This window comes from Protopterus annectens, chromosome 3.part0 (genome assembly GCF_019279795.1).
Source record: "Protopterus annectens isolate FY-2018-M chromosome 3.part0, PAN1.0, whole genome shotgun sequence".
In the NCBI taxonomy this organism is placed as follows: Eukaryota; Metazoa; Chordata; order Ceratodontiformes; family Protopteridae; genus Protopterus; species Protopterus annectens.
Window position 1 is genome coordinate 1889211730 of NC_056731.1, and position 18336 is coordinate 1889230065.

Below are 18336 nucleotides of genomic sequence, written 5' to 3' on the forward strand. Positions count from 1 at the left end.
GGCTGCTTTTTTTTTTTTTTTTTTTTTTTTTTTAATTTCTAAAACTGTGGACTGAAAGTGAAAGCAGGTGATTTGAAGCAGTGTCAAAAGCCAAAGCAGGTGATTAATTTGTGAAATGCTATGGTCAAAAATTATTATGATTATTGTGTTCTGTCTTAGAATAGTAAAGCACTCCTTAATTATACACTCCTTAATTATAGCTTGACTACAAGCTAACAAAACTATTTGCATAGCGTATGAGGAGGGAACAATTGGGCAGCACAACAAACATCTTCCCTAAGAGGGAATGCAAGCTAAAATCTCCCAAACTGTAAGATATAAATGACTGAAGGCACGATCATGTTTGTATGTGACAGAGGTGTGAAAATCACAGTATGATAAATTTTCATATGTGGTGCCTAGTCTTTCAACCCAGGAATTAAAAAAATGATTTCTGGAGGAATTGGGTAATAGAAGTGTCTTATGGCCAAGCTTAGAAAGAGAATAGTATTTAATACTCTAATATTTTTCTGTATGCTGTCTTGCTTTATGTTCACATCTAGACAGTGTGTCACATGCCATTGTTATTTATTTAAGAGGATAGCAGAGTATTTCCTGTTAAGCTCGTAGTAAAACCACATGCTTGAAACGCTAGTAGTCTAATCATTAGATAAAGAAGTTAACTTGATTTTATCATGTTTCCCTGAGACTTGCATCTTAGACAAACCTCTTGGAATCAAGGCTTGCGAGCTTAGATGAGTTGGCAACAGGGCTGGCTTATTACGCAACATAAAATAAACTTGTAATTCAGTAAATACCAGAAGTATTTATGACTTGAGTTTTGTGGTCTTTTTGTCTCTGATGTAAGTGTTTGGGGAGTTGCCATGCATCTTTGTATGTTTAGACATTTGTTATATAGAGTGACAGCTCCCATCTGGAAGGCTGTAAAATACATGGACGTTTGCTAATTGCTGTTCTGTGTACCAGATGTTGCAGCTGAATTATGACTGATAGCAGCTACAGTCTCATTATGACTGCTTTGCAGTGGTGTATTGCAATGTGTCTTTGGGTTCTGGTGAAAATGATGTTGGTCGCTCACTTTTTTTTTTGCAGGGGTAGCATTCTTTAGTGTGTATGTTGCAGGAGTTAACTAAAACATGGTCCATTATTCAGTAATTTTTTTTTTGGTAGCTATTATTTTAACATGCATACATTTGTCATCATTCTTTCCACAATTAAGTGAGGGCATGTAAAAGCTGTAAAGGGTTCAATAAGTTCTCTGCTGCATTTTGCCTTGTTTTTGAGATATAATGACTTGGTGACTGTTTATTTTTTGTTTGTTTGATGTTTGTTTGTTTTGTTGTTACCTCAAGAGTAATATATGTACCTGGCAGTACTGTGTGTCCATAGATAAAAATCAGTGATTATTTTTTTCAGTGAAATTGTAAGAATGCCAGTTCATCTATGGCATATTTTTGGGGTGCTGGAAGAAGCCAGATCAAATTGGTAAACTCCACCAGAGACGGGGGGGGGGGGGGTGTAGTCTCCACATAGAAAAAGACAGTGAGAAACTCAACAAGAGTAAAACATTGTGACATGGCAATGCTACTCATCGCACCACTGTGCCAGTAGCAGTTGCTTTCACACACCCTGCTCCTGTCAAACCACCAAAGAAAGCCACCTATGATATACATGGCAGATATTTGTTGGTGGTAAGTGAAAGAAATGATGGCCAACTTGTTGCTCTTAATATGCTGCATGCCCCCCTCCCACACACACACACACACACACACACACACAAATGTAATGGCAATGCTGATGTTTGTGATGGAAAATGAAATAAATTATGTCCAGCTTGTTGCTCTTAAATATGCTGCACCCCCACCACATACCCACACATATACAAACAAAACCATAGCAGTACTAATTTGCACCAATTTTCAGCAAATACAAAGCTGGTACTGTCGCACAAAATCAGTGACTATAGTTTAACGGCGATCAAACAACAGCATGGGTAAGTCACTTTTATTCACAGATGCCTCTGTAACCATCAGCTACAGCCACTTTACAGACAGTGCACTTCAGATCTCTGACTTTGGTAAGAATAATAAGTCGCAATAATTCTGGTTTGCTTCACCCACTCACATACACAGTGATCATAGCAAAATATTCCATCTTACTTCACACAACTGTATAGTTGTCCTACAGACCAGATTAGTGACTGTTTAAATTGAACAAATGACAAGAGGGCCAGTTACTTTGATCAAAAGACAGATAGATCCCCACTCCCACCCAGCAGTTATAGCTATTGCTGTGTATGATTCATTTGTTGAATTATGAAAAAAAATTACCACCATGTAATGCACTTCAGCAAAGTTCCACACACAGTAGCCACACATTAAAGTATTTAAAGTTACTTCCCACAAATTTCATTAGTCCTACAAAATAGCGAACAAAACAGCAGCAGTTAGTCATTTTCTTCCATGGTCCACTGCAACAAATCTCAGCTATCCAACTTTAATTTAAAAAGGGGTCGCATGGTAATGTATTCAAGTAACCTTCAACCCAATCTTCTGTTTCCAAAGTGTGGAACCCTATTTAAATTGTAGAACTCTTGCAGTCATCTTCATCTAGGAAATTTACATCTTGGATAACAACTGCTCTTTCCTTCATACAAAAATATATTTTTATGAATTAAAATGATTTGCATTATTTACTATGTGTATTTAAAAAAAAAATCTTAAAGATGGATGTGTGACGGACCCTTTTAATGACGAGCAGAGTGGAACATTGGCATTTTTAAGACTCAAAATGAGGATCATTAAGCGATTCCTGTCAACTTTTTGAATTTTAGACAAAGCCAAAACAATAGGGGCCAGATACCATAAATCATGGTTGATTTTAAATATTAATCTGATGTTGTTTGCTCAGTCTTCATCAAACCTGTAGGTCCTCTGTTCTAATCGACACGGCCATCAGCAAGCTTGGGATCTAAAGCTAGAGCTTCTCCCAACTTTCCCACAATGCCTAGCTTCTCTGAGATGCCTCAGATCTCGTTACCGCTTTCAGCGATACCATCATGATCCTGTGTCAGAGCTCTTCTTGGGTATTTACAGAGTTTTTGTGGTAGTGTAAGTGGTCTGTTAACCTTCATTTTACTATTTCCTTCCCCCTCATTTTCTACCTGTTAAAAAAAAAAATAATAATAATTTTTTAAGTTAATTTGAAGTTGTGTTTCCTGTATTGTAGTGCTCTTGGTGTATTTTCATTACGGCTTTTCCTTTTTTCTTACTTTCTCCTCTTTTCATTCTTCTGTCAAGTCAGAGAAATCAGACAAACCCATTGGGTTTAAAAATGCAGTTCCTGCTAGCACATGGTTCCTATATCTGATGTACCAAGGGAGTGCATTTACTGTTTAGCCCCTGCCCATCTTCAGGTGGCTTGTTCTGTCTCCTGGGCCTTTGCAGATAAAAGAAACAAGCTTGTGCTTAGGGGTCTTATTCCTCCTCCTTCTCCTGCCATTGCTTCTGTCTCAGGTATTCAAAACCCCTACAAAAAAATCGAAGGAGGCCACGGACCATAAGAAGTGGTCCCCAGATCCCTCTGTGCCTGTTGAGTCGGAGTGTCCCAAGAAGGCTCTGAGACTATCTGAGCAGAGTTCCCCAGCTCTGATTCTAGTGTCTTTCTCACCACCTATGCCCCTGCTTCCTCTTCAGGGCCAGAGCCCTCGGCACCTAGCTTGTCTCTGAGGGTTTCTTTTCCCAGGCATCCTTCCAGACCCTCCTCTGTGTCCTCATCTGTCAGGTCCTCTCTGAGCCTGTTGGAGAATGAGTTGGGCAGACTGATGAGGAATTTTCTCCATACGCAAATCCAGATGGGTGTTCTCCCAGCTCAATCCCCAGTGGGATCTGCAAGCAGAGCCTCCCTGTGTAAGATTGTTTCTCCTTCTCAGATCTGGCCTGTCATTTCAAACCTCCTAGCTCTATCGGCCCCTGGTGCCAGTCTGTCTGGCCCAATAATCCTTTCTACATTGAGCCGTTGAGCAGGTCTCAAAGCCGAATTCTCAATGTTGAGTCCTGGGGGGATGACTTTCATGCTGAAGCTTTTGGAGTTGTCGCTCTTCCTTGGTGCCTCGGCATTCAGCAGCTCTGTGCCATCTTCCCCCTCAGAGCAGTGGACTGGTCCCTTGGGACAGAGCGGTCTTCCTTGAGAGTCAGGCAGTCCTCCTGCATTCAAGGTGGTTGAGAGTGTCCTCTCCACCTCTAGGACATCTTCGGCACCAACCATTTTGGATCCACCCCTTCCCATCTTGGGCTGTGTTTCAAAGATCTCTCTTTTGCCACCAGGACGGTCGGTTCCACAGCGCTTGCAGTCTCTCCCACCCAGGGAAGCTCAGACCTCTTACAGTACCTCCCCGAAGTATTCCACCTAGAAGGTTCCTCAGAAGCATCGGTGCAAAAGGAGGCACCTAGATTCCCTGTAGGAATCTCTCACTACAGACACTGACCTCGATGAAGGGGAGGGATCCCCCAGATCTCCACCTGATGTTTCTTTTGGGGACATAGTAGAGATCCTTCACCAGAGAGGTGATTGGTCTTCCCCAGATCCCACCCCGGATGAGTCCGTGTTCTTGGAAGCCTTCGGGACAAACCAGTCTACATCTTGGGTGCCCCCCCCCCGCATATCCCCTTGTAGACCTGGTATCTGCATGGGCATAGAAGGAACCAGACACTGCAGAAACCTATACTCAAAAGGCGGACAAGATCCTTAGTGCCCCCAAGGACAGACCACACTGGACCAAGGGCATTCCAGTAGATGCCATGGTGATGGTAGGGGCCACCAAGAAAGAGCTTGCCAGGAAAGCTCTACTGTCCATCCCCCTAACAGGGGAGTCTAGGGCTATGGACAGATTCCAAAAAAGGGTCTACACTTCCACTTTTGTCCTCAGAGTGCTGAACTACCTTGCCCATTTTACCAGGCTACAGAGAGACTTACTTAAAGAACTCTCTAGCCCTGGCCCTGAGTCCATGACGCTGGAGAATCAGACTTTATCTCCCATATGGCCACTCTTCTGTCCATTTCCAACATGTCCATGAGGCTCATGTCTCACGCAGTTGAGGGTACCTCAAGGGCTGCAATTTCCGGCATTGTTATTCAATGCTATGCCTGGATGCAGCTATGTGATTTCACAGAAACCTTTAAGGCATCCTTTGTCAATGCCCCTTGTGACAGTTCCTCCCTTTTTGGGCCAACTGTACACAACACACAAACTCCCATAGCAAGAAAGATGGAAAGACCCTGTCTGCCATCGGGATCTGCTTCTCTACCCCACAAAGATCACTCTCCAGGAAACAGTGTGGTGGTAAAAATTTGTGGCTCCCTTTCCAGGACGCCCAAGGAGATTTTTCTCTGAGGGGCAGAGGAAGGAATAATTCCAGTAATAGATGCTGCCATCTGGGCATAGGGGTCCACTCAATCAGGGGTCATGGGATTCTCCTTCAGAGAAATCTGTGCCGCATCCCTGAGGTGTTGCCCGACTGTCCCACTCTGGACGTAGGCAGGGGACAATGCTCCTTGCAACTCAGTGCCTGGTTAGCCATCATGAACGACCATTGGGTGCAAGTTGTTATATCCAGAGGTTACTCCATTCCCGTTTTAAATCCCCCGAAGCCCAAATAACACCTCCCCAATGTCCCGCTCAGTCAGAGGGAGGCAACAACTTTAGAAATCAAAAAGTTACTCAAAAAAAGAGTCATCCAGGAGGTCCCATCAGACTAGCATGGATCAGGGATATACTCGCAATTCTTTTTAGCTTCCAACAAAACATTGGACCTCAAGCCCATACTGGACCTGACTTATCTGAACAACACCACAGTGATCCACTTACTGCTCCCATTTCGACAGTCTTGGATTTCTTGGCTGGTCTTTTTCATTCAGGGGCCAGTTTCTCTACTGTCAAAGTTTAGTTAGCAGCCATTTCTAATTTTCACATCAGATAAAATGATATGTCTTTGGCTTCTTCCAGACTTTGCAAAGCCTTTCTCAAGGGAGCCTTCCTTCTTCATCCTTCTATCAAGGACTCTACTCCTCCATGGGACCTTACTTTGGTTCTACAAGCCTTGGTCTTACCCCCTCTTGAACCTGCTGCTAAAGCTGTTGTGAAATTCCTGTCCTAGAAAACAGCCTTTCTAGTGGCTATTTCTTTGGCCAAGAGGGTTTCTGAACTTCAAGCGCTATCTTCCAAACCTCATCTTATTTTTCATAAAGAGATGGTTACCCTACGTACTAATCCCCCTTTCTTACCAAAGGGTGCTTCGATCAATACTATTAATCAATTTATTAATCTGCCCGTATTCTTTCCGAACTTTTAAAATAAGGGCAAATACATATTGCATCTTTTGGATGTTCATAGACAATAGCGATTCTATCCGGATAGGACAAAATATTTTTGAAAGTCTGATGAGTTGTTTGTCGCTTTCTCAGAATCCATAAAAGGGAAAGCAGTTGTTAAACCCACTATTGCTTGTTGGCTAATGAGTTTGTATCACTCATGTGTATTCTTAGAATAATGTTCCCTTACCCAAAACAGTCCAAGCTCATTCCATGAGCTCTATTGCCACTTCGCAGGCTTTCTGGTCTAGGGTTTCCGTAGAATATATTTGTGCAGCTGCATCATGGGTTTACTCCCACGCTTTAATTTTGCATTACAAGCTCATCATTATATACAGGAACAGAGCTGCTTTTGGTTCTGCAGTGCTCCAGAATATCCTTCCACGAGACCACCCAGATCTTTGTAGCTGGGAACTCTGTCCCACAGGTTTGATGAAGACTGAACAGACAACATCAGATAAAAAAAGTTATGTACTCACCATAACACTCCATCTGTGTTGTCTGCTTCAGTCTTCATCAACCTTCCTCCACTCCTTCATCCGTCCTTATCTCTGAAGGACCTGACGGATTATACTGAGAACCATTGTTCCCCCGAGCTACTGAGCAATCTTTTTTGCTCTATTCTTTTCTTGGAATGGAATTTATTAATTTTAAACATTTGCAGCAAACTCGATCTGAGGTATATCAGAGGAGCTAGGCATTATGGGAAGGTTGGGAGAAGCTTTAGTTTTGGATTCTAAGCTTGCTAACAGCCGTGTTGGTTCCGAGCTTGGAACAGAGGACACACAGGTTTGATCAAGACTGAAACGGACAACAGGTTGATCAAGACTGAAACAGACAACAGAGATGGAACTTTATGGTGTGAGTACATAACTTTTTTATAATTCATTCAAAAACATAATAGAACAGCAAGTTTTGCATCAACATGTATTTACTGAATGATAAGAAGCATGAAACCGTAGTATCTATCATTACTGACTGACTGTAACCCATGGTGATTTATCAGAAAATCAAAAATTTTGAGGGACTGGCCAAAAATATGAAGCAAACTCACCAGAGTTATGGCATCTAGTGTCCTTTCAGTATTTATTGAACTCATTGAAGATCAGGAGCATTTGCTGTTCTTAAAATCCTAGGTAAGCACTAAGATCGGTCACTCTGGGCTGCTAGTCTGTGGTGCTTACCTAATCTTCATTCATTGATAACTGGCTTTATTGTAGTAGGGTTATATCTGTGTGCAATTTGGAAATGAAGAATCTTTTTTCCCTTCTTACATATCTATTCATTGGTTGCCAGCTTTATCTTGATCAGGATTATAGTGTACCTATGTTTAAAACAAAGCACATATTTGGAAAGTGAACAAAGTTTTTGATTTTTTTTTCCTCCAAACTGCAGCTTTTGTGTGGCACATAACACAGTCAGGGAAGAATAAGGGCCTCAGTACAGCTGTGGGTGCCTCATGTTAGATATTAGTGGTTCCAGTTCAGTCAGGTTACAGTTCCTCCCTCAGGAATCTAGGCTTTCCTTCAACATGCTATCAAGACTGCCTTCTTCAACAAAAAGTCCCACTAGGTTATATGCAGATAAATCCAATGCTATCTTTAATATACATACTTAAGCCACTATCCTTCATTAGCATCAGTGCCTGTTTCTTGCTTGTAAGTAATACATTTGCCTTCATTTATGCCCATATTTGTGCTTATCCTGTGCTAGGCAATGGCTGGCATTTTTTCTTTCATGCTTCCTCTTATGCGTGGTTGCCAGTCTAGCAGTCACTATATTAGAAAACATAAAAAAATCAAAATAGTTAAATGCTGAGTGTAACTGCCATTTGCTGAAGTATTTGTGAACTATTATTTATGTCATCTGGATTACAGCAAACAGTAGCAGCTTGCCTTGGGGCTTGAGAACCAGTGTTTGGCATCACAGGCTTACTGGTTATGTTGGCCAGTCATTAGACCGTGTCTGTCAAAAGAACTAACGGTACAGATCAACCTTGTATTTCAGGAATGCTCAATTACCTTCAGAGAACTTTTCATAGATGTTTTTTAGCCTGTATGAAGACTGTTCCAATACCAAGATGAGAGCTGAGGATGCATTTTAGGTGGTCTATGACTTGTATTTATCCTTATAAGCAGTGTCCTACACCGGGTTTCTGGTAGGCAACATTTTACACAGTTGGTTTTGAGATGAGGTGTTCGATTTCTTATTTTGTTACAACTTTTGATTATCAGCAGTCTGAAAATTCTAAATAGTGTCATACTGTTTTTTTTCCCTTTTTTACAGGAGTTGAGAACAGAAGCGGATTATACCAGTGAATATTACCTTTCTTCACTTTAAGTTGTACTGGAATTTCTGTCAAGGATGGCACACTGTTTGCAAACAGCTCTTCCCATCTTTGCTGTGATTCTCAATTGTTTTGCCCTGTGCTTCTCTGATACTCTGATCTTGAACAACAGTGAAATAACGGTACTGAAGGTTACTGAAAGCAGCAGTGAACAACAGTGTATACAGGCTTGTGAAAGTACTTCTGAAGGAGGTAATGTCACTATTAGCTGCTGTATTGTGGTGCTTTTGTATACCAAGCTTAGCCGATCTACTCTTAGTTGTATGTAGCATAATAAATGAATGGACAAGCACTGCCAGCTGATTTTTTAAACCCTTAAGATGTACAAAGGTGCACGCATATTATAGTGTGCTAAAGTATAATAGTATGAAGAAACTGAAAACATTTGTAATACCTTTTTCTTGGTATTCAGTGGTTTGATAGAATACCACCAAACTGAAAACATCCGTGATACCCTTTCCTTTATCTGTATTCAGCTTCTTGATAACAGTACCATTCACTATTAACACCAAAAATGAACAACTGACAGTAACATTCTGCAGACTTGATAGGATAGGTTGGTTTATCCATTTATTACTTCATACAGAAAAGCCACTTATTCCATAAGAAGTTGTAAGTGGCTTTCCAGTCTAAACAGCTATAAGTAAGCAATAAGATTAAATGTCTTAACTGCTTTCCCAAGGCTTCTGTCTCTGCACTCACTTGCTACAGGCATCTGAAATCCTTCTTATAGCAAACCATCTTTTCTAATTCATTGGTTTAGCGCTGCAGAAAAGACATTCTCCATATCCAGTGGTGTTATTTGGAATAACTTTTCTCTAATGTTTAAAACATTTGCAACTGCCTGACCTGCTCCCATTTCTATTCATCATTTCTAATTAACCTAATTATTGCCTACAGGTAAAAAACAGAAGTTGCTATGGACTGCAGCAAATTCTGTATGGTTACTATTGAACTGCTGTGTTTTGTGCAAATTTATATTATTTTCTGGTATTAAAAATTGAGATACATAGAACTGAAAGTGAGTAGCTGACTTGATTTTGATTTCTGTTGTTTCCCAAGTTAAACATCCTAAGCAGACGATGAAATTCCAATATTTCTCCCTAATAGTCATCTCTGCAGCTATGTCTTGAAGTGGTTATCATGCCTGTAACTGAATTTAGAAGTTTCTTTCACTACAGTTGTTATTGATGTGGCTTATTTGTGTTTGTGTTGTATGTGCTTTAGATAGTACCACTAGTGATCAAGTAACAACCAGTTACCCACAACTGAGTGAGCTGTACCTGACAAGTGGTGCTTGCTGTAGGAAATCGTTAAGAGACAACACTGGCAATGGTTCCTTGTATTTTGTAACCTTTCTTTTGTCTCTGCATTTGTGTAACCTAAGAGTTGGTATAAATGATTTATGGGGATTTGGGGCAAAGTCCCCTATATAGAGACGTGGTGGACTTGCCCAGCTAAGGGACTGGAGAGAGAATATCTTTTTTAATTTTTTCAGTGAGTGAAACATGGATGTGACCAGCTGTGTTCATCCAACTGTGACTTCCTCAAACTGGTACTTGATGAATAATAGTAGAACCCATGTTGTGTAAACTTTTCATGCTTTCATTCATTTATTTTTTTTTAATAACTGTATTGTTCCTCCTCCAAAGTTGGCCAAAAATGGGCCTCAATATTCTTTACATTCAGCTGGTTCCATATGTAAGTTAATAAAACAAACTTTTAAAGGGAACATGAAGTTGTGCATTAAGCTCTTGAAGTGAGTTCAGTGTACGTATGCAACCACTTTAAAAATGATACAATTTAGCCAGTAACTGTGGTACTGCAGCATTCAGTAATGTGAACTGTGGGCTAATATTTATACTGATGGATTGAAGAGATTCTTATTCCTGTCATTTCTCAATCTGTGAAATGCAAATTGCTGTCTGCTTTGTAGGCACTTAAAATGACTTCTTGTCTGGCCAGATAAGTCAATAATTTTATTAATCTAGTTATTCAGATTGAAAAGTATTACTTATATAATTGTTGCTGCATTTAATTTAGAATTTATTTGCTTTCAAAACCTCCTGCAGTATCAGTACCCAACAGGTAGCACATTCACCTTTGTTGCTGAAAGATCAAAAGGTTATGGGTTCTGTTTCCACTCCAGGTAGTTGGATTAATTTTCAGTACTGACACTGCAGTGCTGCGTGAGTGGGATACTGCACAGCTGATTGTGCCTTCCTTCTGATTAGACATTAAACTGAGGCCAGAACTGCCTAAGATATGGTGGAAGCTCAGGTGCATGCAAAGATCCTATGGCACTTAAGAGTAGGGGGTGCTTTACTTATTTACATGATTCACATTATACAATTTAAATTGTATACAAAAACTCACATCGTATGCACTAGTTACAATATTTGTAACCCCATCTTCACATTTTTTCTTCATGTATCAGAATAAAACTTTGAACAAAAAAAACCCCCCACAAAATAAACTTAGTTTTCATATCTAAAATTCAACAAACACTGATACCTTTATCCAGCCCATTCCTTTTCCATAACCAACTCTTTGATGTTCATTGTGTTTTACTGTTGCAGTCCTAACCAATAGGTTATCCAGCTCCCTGTAGCCCTCGATCGGCCAGAATACCAAAGGTAAGTAAAAATTATGTTGGCTGTAAACGTCAGGGTGTCTGATACAAAAGGAGGCAGTCGACTTCACTTCCTCAGTCTTCCTTGCCGCGGAGCCCGAAGCAGAAGCATTTCTTGCATGAGTGCCGGTCTGCAGTTTACCTTTTTTGTTTCCGACTACAAAGTTGAAGTCAGCTACAGCTAAGTACCCTATTGGGGATCCTATTTTCGTGCCTTAACGAATGTCAGAAAAGGTTAATAATTGTCTTACCTGTGGAAAGCAGATTCTCTATAGAGATTTTCATTCCTGTTGTATTATTTGTTTAGGCCTTGACCACGACATTCCTAATTGTGATCCTTGTGCTTCCTTTAATCCGCATACTGTTCATTGTTGGGCTAAGCTTTTAGCTAAGCATTTTGGAGTTTGGCCTAAGTTTGTCAGTATGGTGACTGCTGGTCTTCAGGCTTCGGATATCCCCAAGAAGTGTAAAGATAAGGACCGTTACAGGCTTCCGAAGGTCAAGTCCCTGGATGATAGGTTAGTCATCAGTCGTACGGTAGCCAGTGAGGCACCTTTGCAGCCCCTGCAGCCCACAGATTTTCAACTGCAGGCATCGGATGAGACCATTTCAGAGGCCCCCAGGCCTCTGGTGTCCATTTTGCCTTCTGACCTTCTGTCTGTTGCCTCTTCAGCTGGATCCGGAGCTGCAAAGCTGATTCCAGTGTCCGAGACCTCCATTCTTCGTTCAGACAGCAAGCTCATACTGACTACTTCGGCTGCAACTTCGGCAGTTGCCAGGCCTCCCGAGTCCTTAAGACTTGCAGGTAAATCTTCCAGTTGTAAGCCTGTAAAGAAGCAGGCTCCAGTTTCCTCTCGTTCCCCTCATTCTCAAATGGTTAAAATGGCTGATGACATTTTGACTCTTATTAGGGGTTCACAGCCTCCTCCTTCAGAAAGAGGTAGGGATGTCTCTCCTGAGGCTTTGTCCTTTTTAGGTTCTGATACTTCTAGCATTTCTGTTGATGAAGAAGTTTCTCAAGCTTTCTCTCCTTTCTAGGATTCAGATGTAGAGGAGTCCATCCCTTCTGCTTTTCCTCCAGAAGATTTCTCTTTTGGTGATACTTTAAATACTCTCAGGGAACATTTTAAATGGGAAAGTCAGGATTATCCCCTTTCTAAGAAAAGGATTAAGGAGTTTTTGGAGTTGCCTCAGCATAAGTCTTTGACTATTCCACCTGTGTTGGAAGTGGTTGATGATGTTTTTCTGGAAAATTCCTTGACTCCAAATTTGGTTACTCCTGCTCCCAGGAAACCTGACAGGTACTATAGAGTAACACCACAACGAAGGCAGCAGCAACTAGTAAGACAACGAGGCAGTACTTTTACCACGCAGGACTGTATTTAATGAATAAATTCCACAAACTAAAAACAGAAAACTGATAAAATTGGCAGAGCAAAAACAAAAAGTACTAAGCGCTTTCACCCATCAAATCTAAGGGCATCTTCAGAGTACTGAAACTTCAATGTAATACACTTCTATTAAATATTCTTGTTAGTCAAATGAAACCAATCACTTGCCACATTCTAATTAGTTCAGCAACGCCTCTAATGAAACAAGAAACACTAAGTAAAAATAAAAATAATGAGGAGTTAATAGTGAGCATAACAATAAATAATCTGACTATTCTTACTAAAAATAATATGTAGAAATGCAGTAATTAAAATTGATTGAATCAAACTGTCATATAAATACAATTTTATACATAATGTATACAAAAATGAAATAATAAATATATAACTATATATATAATAAATATAGCAGATATACCTGTCTAAAAACATGTGTATAATTATATGTAATAGTGTATTATTAAAATAGTAATGTAAAATATGTAATAATGGTGTAAATATATTCCATTAAATACAGTAAGACTTGTATTTCAAAATACTTGAAATTGAAATATGTTCGTTGATGCCTGGTGTATTGCTGGCATTAAGTCTTAACTGCCAAAGGCATTCTTTAGCCTCAAGTAAATTCCTCTCATCACCTCCCTTGTTGTTGTTATAAGGAATCTATCTATAACAAAGAATAAAAACCTTTTGACGTCCTTACATTTTGTACTATGTACATATAGAGAATTCATCACTTTTTTGTTTTTTTTATATCCCTGTTATGTTCCATGATTCGGTCTCTAAGCTTCCTGATAGTTTTTCCCACATAATAAGCAGGACAAGATAAACATAAAGCCAAATATACCACCATCCTTGTATTACAATTACAGTAACCTGGATATTTAATAGATCTACTGTAATTTTGTAGTACTAGGTAAGGGCCATCATTCACATATTTGCATGTGACCGCATTTACTCATTTTGGACATTTGATAAAGCTGATTGTTATTGCTACTCTCAAAATATTCTTATAAATTCTTGCCCCTACTGTAAGTAATCTTGGGGTAGTTGCCTAAAATGTTCATTAATTCCGTCTTGCTAGTAAATACACTAGCCCATGTCTCATTTAGTATATTAACTATTGAACAAGAAACTCCATTGTATGGTAAAATAAATGCATCTTTTTTATTCTTAGTTTTAATATTAGAGTTTTCTAATGAGGCATTTTCTTGTCCAAATTTGATAATTGGTTTATGTTGGTGATTCCTTTTGGCCAATATTTCTTTATGCAATCTGTTAAGTAACTTCTGAGGATAACCTCTGTCCATAAACATACACATAAGTTGGTCAATTTCAATGGTGAATTTAATGCCGTCACTAATAATACGACATAACCTAACCATCTGACCTTTAACCAGGTTCCTTTTATGAAAAATGAGGATGGCTGCTACCATAATGTAAGAAGGAATTCGATTAAGTTTACTTCCTAAATATATTCGATTCTATGCCATCTTCATTTATGTGAAATAAAATATCCAAATACTTACAATCATTGTCATAAATTTTATGTGTAAATCTCACAAAGGTAGATGTAGTCTCAAGATATGATGTAAATTCTAAAATTTCATCCTTGCTACCTTTCCAAAAAATTAATATATCAAGGTACCTGCAGTAAACTACTATATTAGGCCAAAACCTCGAGGTGAAAATACATTGCGTCTCCCATTGGGCTAACACTAGGTTGGCATATATGGGTGCATATCTGGCACCCATAGCTACACCTGTACATTGTCTAAAATATTCACCGTCCATAAAAATGTAATTGTAGGTTAGCACCATTTCCATCAATTCAATCATTAATTTACATTTGACCACGTGCATGTCACTAAAAGTGGACAAACTAGCCTCAAACATTGTTAGACCCAATTCATGTGGTATGACAGAAAACAAATTCACAATATCTATAGTAACCATAATAATATTGTTGTTAATAGAATGTGCATGCTTTCTAATAACTTCAAGACAGTGCCAAGAGTCTTTAAGGATGTGTGGTAACCGTGATAAGGTGTCCTTACAATTAAAATCTATATAATGAGCCATAGCTTCCAGTTTAGAGCCTTTGGCTGAAACAATTGGTCTGAAAGCCGGATTGTTAATACTTTTATGAATTTTGGGTATACCAAAAATAGGAGGAGTAATGTGAAACTCAACCATTAAATATTCATATTCCTCCTTAGTAATCGTGCCATCCAATAGAAATTCATACAGCTGCCAATCCACCTTAGTATAGGCCCTACACATTTCATATTTCAACACCTTGTCATACGTTTCACTGTCACTTAACATATTAGTCATTTTGTTTAGATAATCTATCTTCAACATCACCACTACACCACCACCCTTATCTGGTTTCATGACTCTGTACTGATCAGTACTTGTCAGTTCTTTTAGACAAAATCTCTCAGCTGTTGTTAAATTATCTTCCACTACCATAGATTTTTAAGGACTCTTCGAATTTGAACTTCACATAACATTTCAAATAAATGAATAATAGGATTGTGTGGGGGTATAAAAGTACTTGTTCTTTTTAATTTAAAACAGCTAGAATCAGGTTCAATTCTTTTGTTATCGTTGGCAAAAAACATTTTGAGATTACTCTCTCATGTACAATTTCAAATTAATTAAAATTTTACCTATATCATGTTTAAAATTGGGAACAAATGTAAAACCTTTTTTAAAAAGTGTGGCATAGTCAGAACAAAATTCTGTATCAGCAAAATTATGTAATGTAAACCCACCATCAACTACTATGGAACAACAGTCTCTCTGTTGCATACTGTTTTTGTCCATAATAGTGCTGCAAACAGTACTACTATCAATACTAAACCTGTCACAAAATTCAATATCATAAATGTAATCATTATCATGTAAATATACAGTTGTTTCATTAATATTGTTATCTATACACTTGGTACCGAGCATTCACAACCATCATGTCTTTCATTTAATAATGTGAATTTGTCCTGTACATTGCTGCATTTCTGTGTTGGATCTGCTGTTGGTGCTGACCCTGAAAACGGTTGCGCAATCGTTCCGACCTCCTCAACACTGGTTCTTCTAAAAAAACCTTATCGTCATTTTTTATTAGACATTACATGAATGGTTTTTGTATTGTAGTTATATCTATTGTATTCAAGTAACACACCAAACAGCCAGTACTTCTCCAATTCTTTTTTTACATATAATAAATATATTATTAATAAATTTATATGTGAAAAATAAATATAAATATAATAGATTACCTTTAAATACTATCAATAAGATAAACTGGTTAAGTCTAAAATTTGTTGGAATAGTGATTACTATTGAGTGACAATCGATGTCAAGTCTTTATATACAAATATTAACATCAGGTGGGGACTTGAAGCCATTTATAATATGTTAGGTGAAGGTCCTAGGACTAGTTTTTTGATCACACTATTGGAATTTTGTTTAACTCATAACTACTTTATGTTTAACAATGAGTATTTTCTACAAATCAAGGGGACAGCAATGGGAGCTGCTTATGCTCCTACATACGCTGTAATATATATGGATTCTTTTGAAAAAAGGTTCATCTACCCCACGGATTTTTTTAAACACAAAGTAATCCTATACAAGCGCTTTATTGATGATTTAATTTTCATATGTAAGGGGGACATGTTGGAGTTTTGTGACTTTTTTGAATCTCTGAATAACAATGAACGTAATCTTTCATTTTCTTATGAGATGAATAGAAATGAAATCAACTGTTTGGATTTGACTTTATTTGAAAGAAATAATGTTATTGAGTTCAGACCTTTCAGAAAGAGCACGTCAGTTAACATGTTTTTGCATGCTACCAGCATGCATCCCCCTCACTTGTTGAAAGCTTTGCCTTATGGGGAATTCAAAAGAATATACTCACATACTAGTATGGAGTCTGAGTTGGATTATGAGTTAAATGAGGTTTATTTGAGACTAATGGAAAGAGGGTATGAAAAAAAGCAGCTGTTATATGGTATGAATAAGGTTATGAATAAGAATAAATATTCCACAAAGTTTAAAATGGAAGTTTTTGATCCAATAAAAAAAGAAAGAGATGTGGAAGATGTATTCTTTGTGACCAAGTACACAACTTTTTCTGAAAAATGTATTTCCTTAATTAAGAGGTTTTGGTACTTGGTCAGTGAGGATGAATGTATAGGTGAGTTTTTTCCATACCACATAACTTTTTCATACAAGAAAGGAAAAAATTTAAGGGAGATATTAAATAATAATTGTTTACTCAAAACCTCTTATACCACTAGTATGGGAACATTTAGATGTGGCTCTTGCAGTCTTTGTGACAGAGTAGTTAATGTCAGGTCTATTAACAATATTAACCATACCCCCAGGCACTACTTTAATTGCAAATCTACTGGAGTTGTGTATGCACTTACCTGTAGTTGTAATAACATTTGGTATATTGGACAAACGAAAAGAATGGTCAGAGTTAGAATCTTAGAACATTTAAGGGACATTCGGAATTTAAATCTATCCAGTCCCGTTGCTAAACATTTTTTTGAAGCTCATGAGGGGAAGTCTGAAAGTTTAAAATATGGTGTTTTGGGTAAGCCTTTCACTTGTAGGGGTGATAACATTTCTGATAGGTTATTAGAGTTGGAAACTAGGATGATTTTGAAGTTTAATACTTTGAAACCTTTTGGTTTGAACTTAGAATTGGGCATTTGATGAAACTTAACCAGTTTATCTTATTGATAGTATTTAAAGGTAATCTATTATATTTATATTTATTTTTCACATATAAATTTATTAATAATATATTTATTATATATACAAAAACGTATAAATTTATTGAGATTAATATTTATTCAAAAAAAAAAGGAAATTATTATAAGGTCACTTTAAAAAGTATATATGCTTCTCCTTTTTTGGAATTTATTAGTAAATTGATTAATTGATTGTTTAATTATTTACTATAAAAACTGCTACTGCGTAGCAATTAGTTGTGATCCTTGAAGGCGAATTGCCGAGGTACCAGGTCGTTTACAATAAAGGAGAATTGGAGAAGTACTGGCTGTTTGGTGTGTTACTTGAATTTTTATTCTTCACGTTGCTGTGTTTTTTTCATTATTGGGTCCAAGCCGTACTTTTCCAGGAACATATTTTTGAACTATTTGCTTTGCGTTTACTGGAACTGTTTTCATCAGTGTCACGTAATGAGAGCTCCGAACGGAGCTCTGGATCAGATGCCTTGTTGTTTCTGGATATGGTGGTGGAGCGTGAGAAAAGGTATACAAACATAGATCCTTGGAACTTGGGGGGAAACACAGATGCGGATGGTCGTTTCGCTATGTTAAATAAGTTAATGGCTAAAGAATTTGCTCTTTATTTTGATACTAGACTGTTGGAAAAATATTTAAGCCTTAACATTACCCCCAGAGGGTTACGCGTTGATAAGTTACCAGCTGCACCGTTCTCGGATGATGAGTCCGACTTGTTAGAAGAATGGAAACAAATTTCTCTCTCTTGTACTATAGGCTGGCTCCGCATATTAATTAAACGCAACAAAAGATCTCATGATAAGCTTAAAC

General features: G+C 38.1%; 1 protein-coding gene across 5 annotated transcripts in view; it reads left to right on the forward strand.

The window, feature by feature from the left end:
• Positions 1-18336, forward strand: part of LOC122797160 (cell wall protein DAN4-like) — an 800950-nt gene that overhangs the window by 567955 nt on the left and 214659 nt on the right. For all 5 annotated transcript variants that reach the window (XM_044065971.1, XM_044065974.1, XM_044065970.1 and 2 more), the window contains one exon: positions 8656-8908. In XM_044065971.1, the coding sequence (XP_043921906.1) occupies positions 8734-8908 (175 nt within the window). In that variant the 5' untranslated portion in view covers positions 8656-8733. The remainder of the gene's footprint in view (positions 1-8655; positions 8909-18336) is intronic.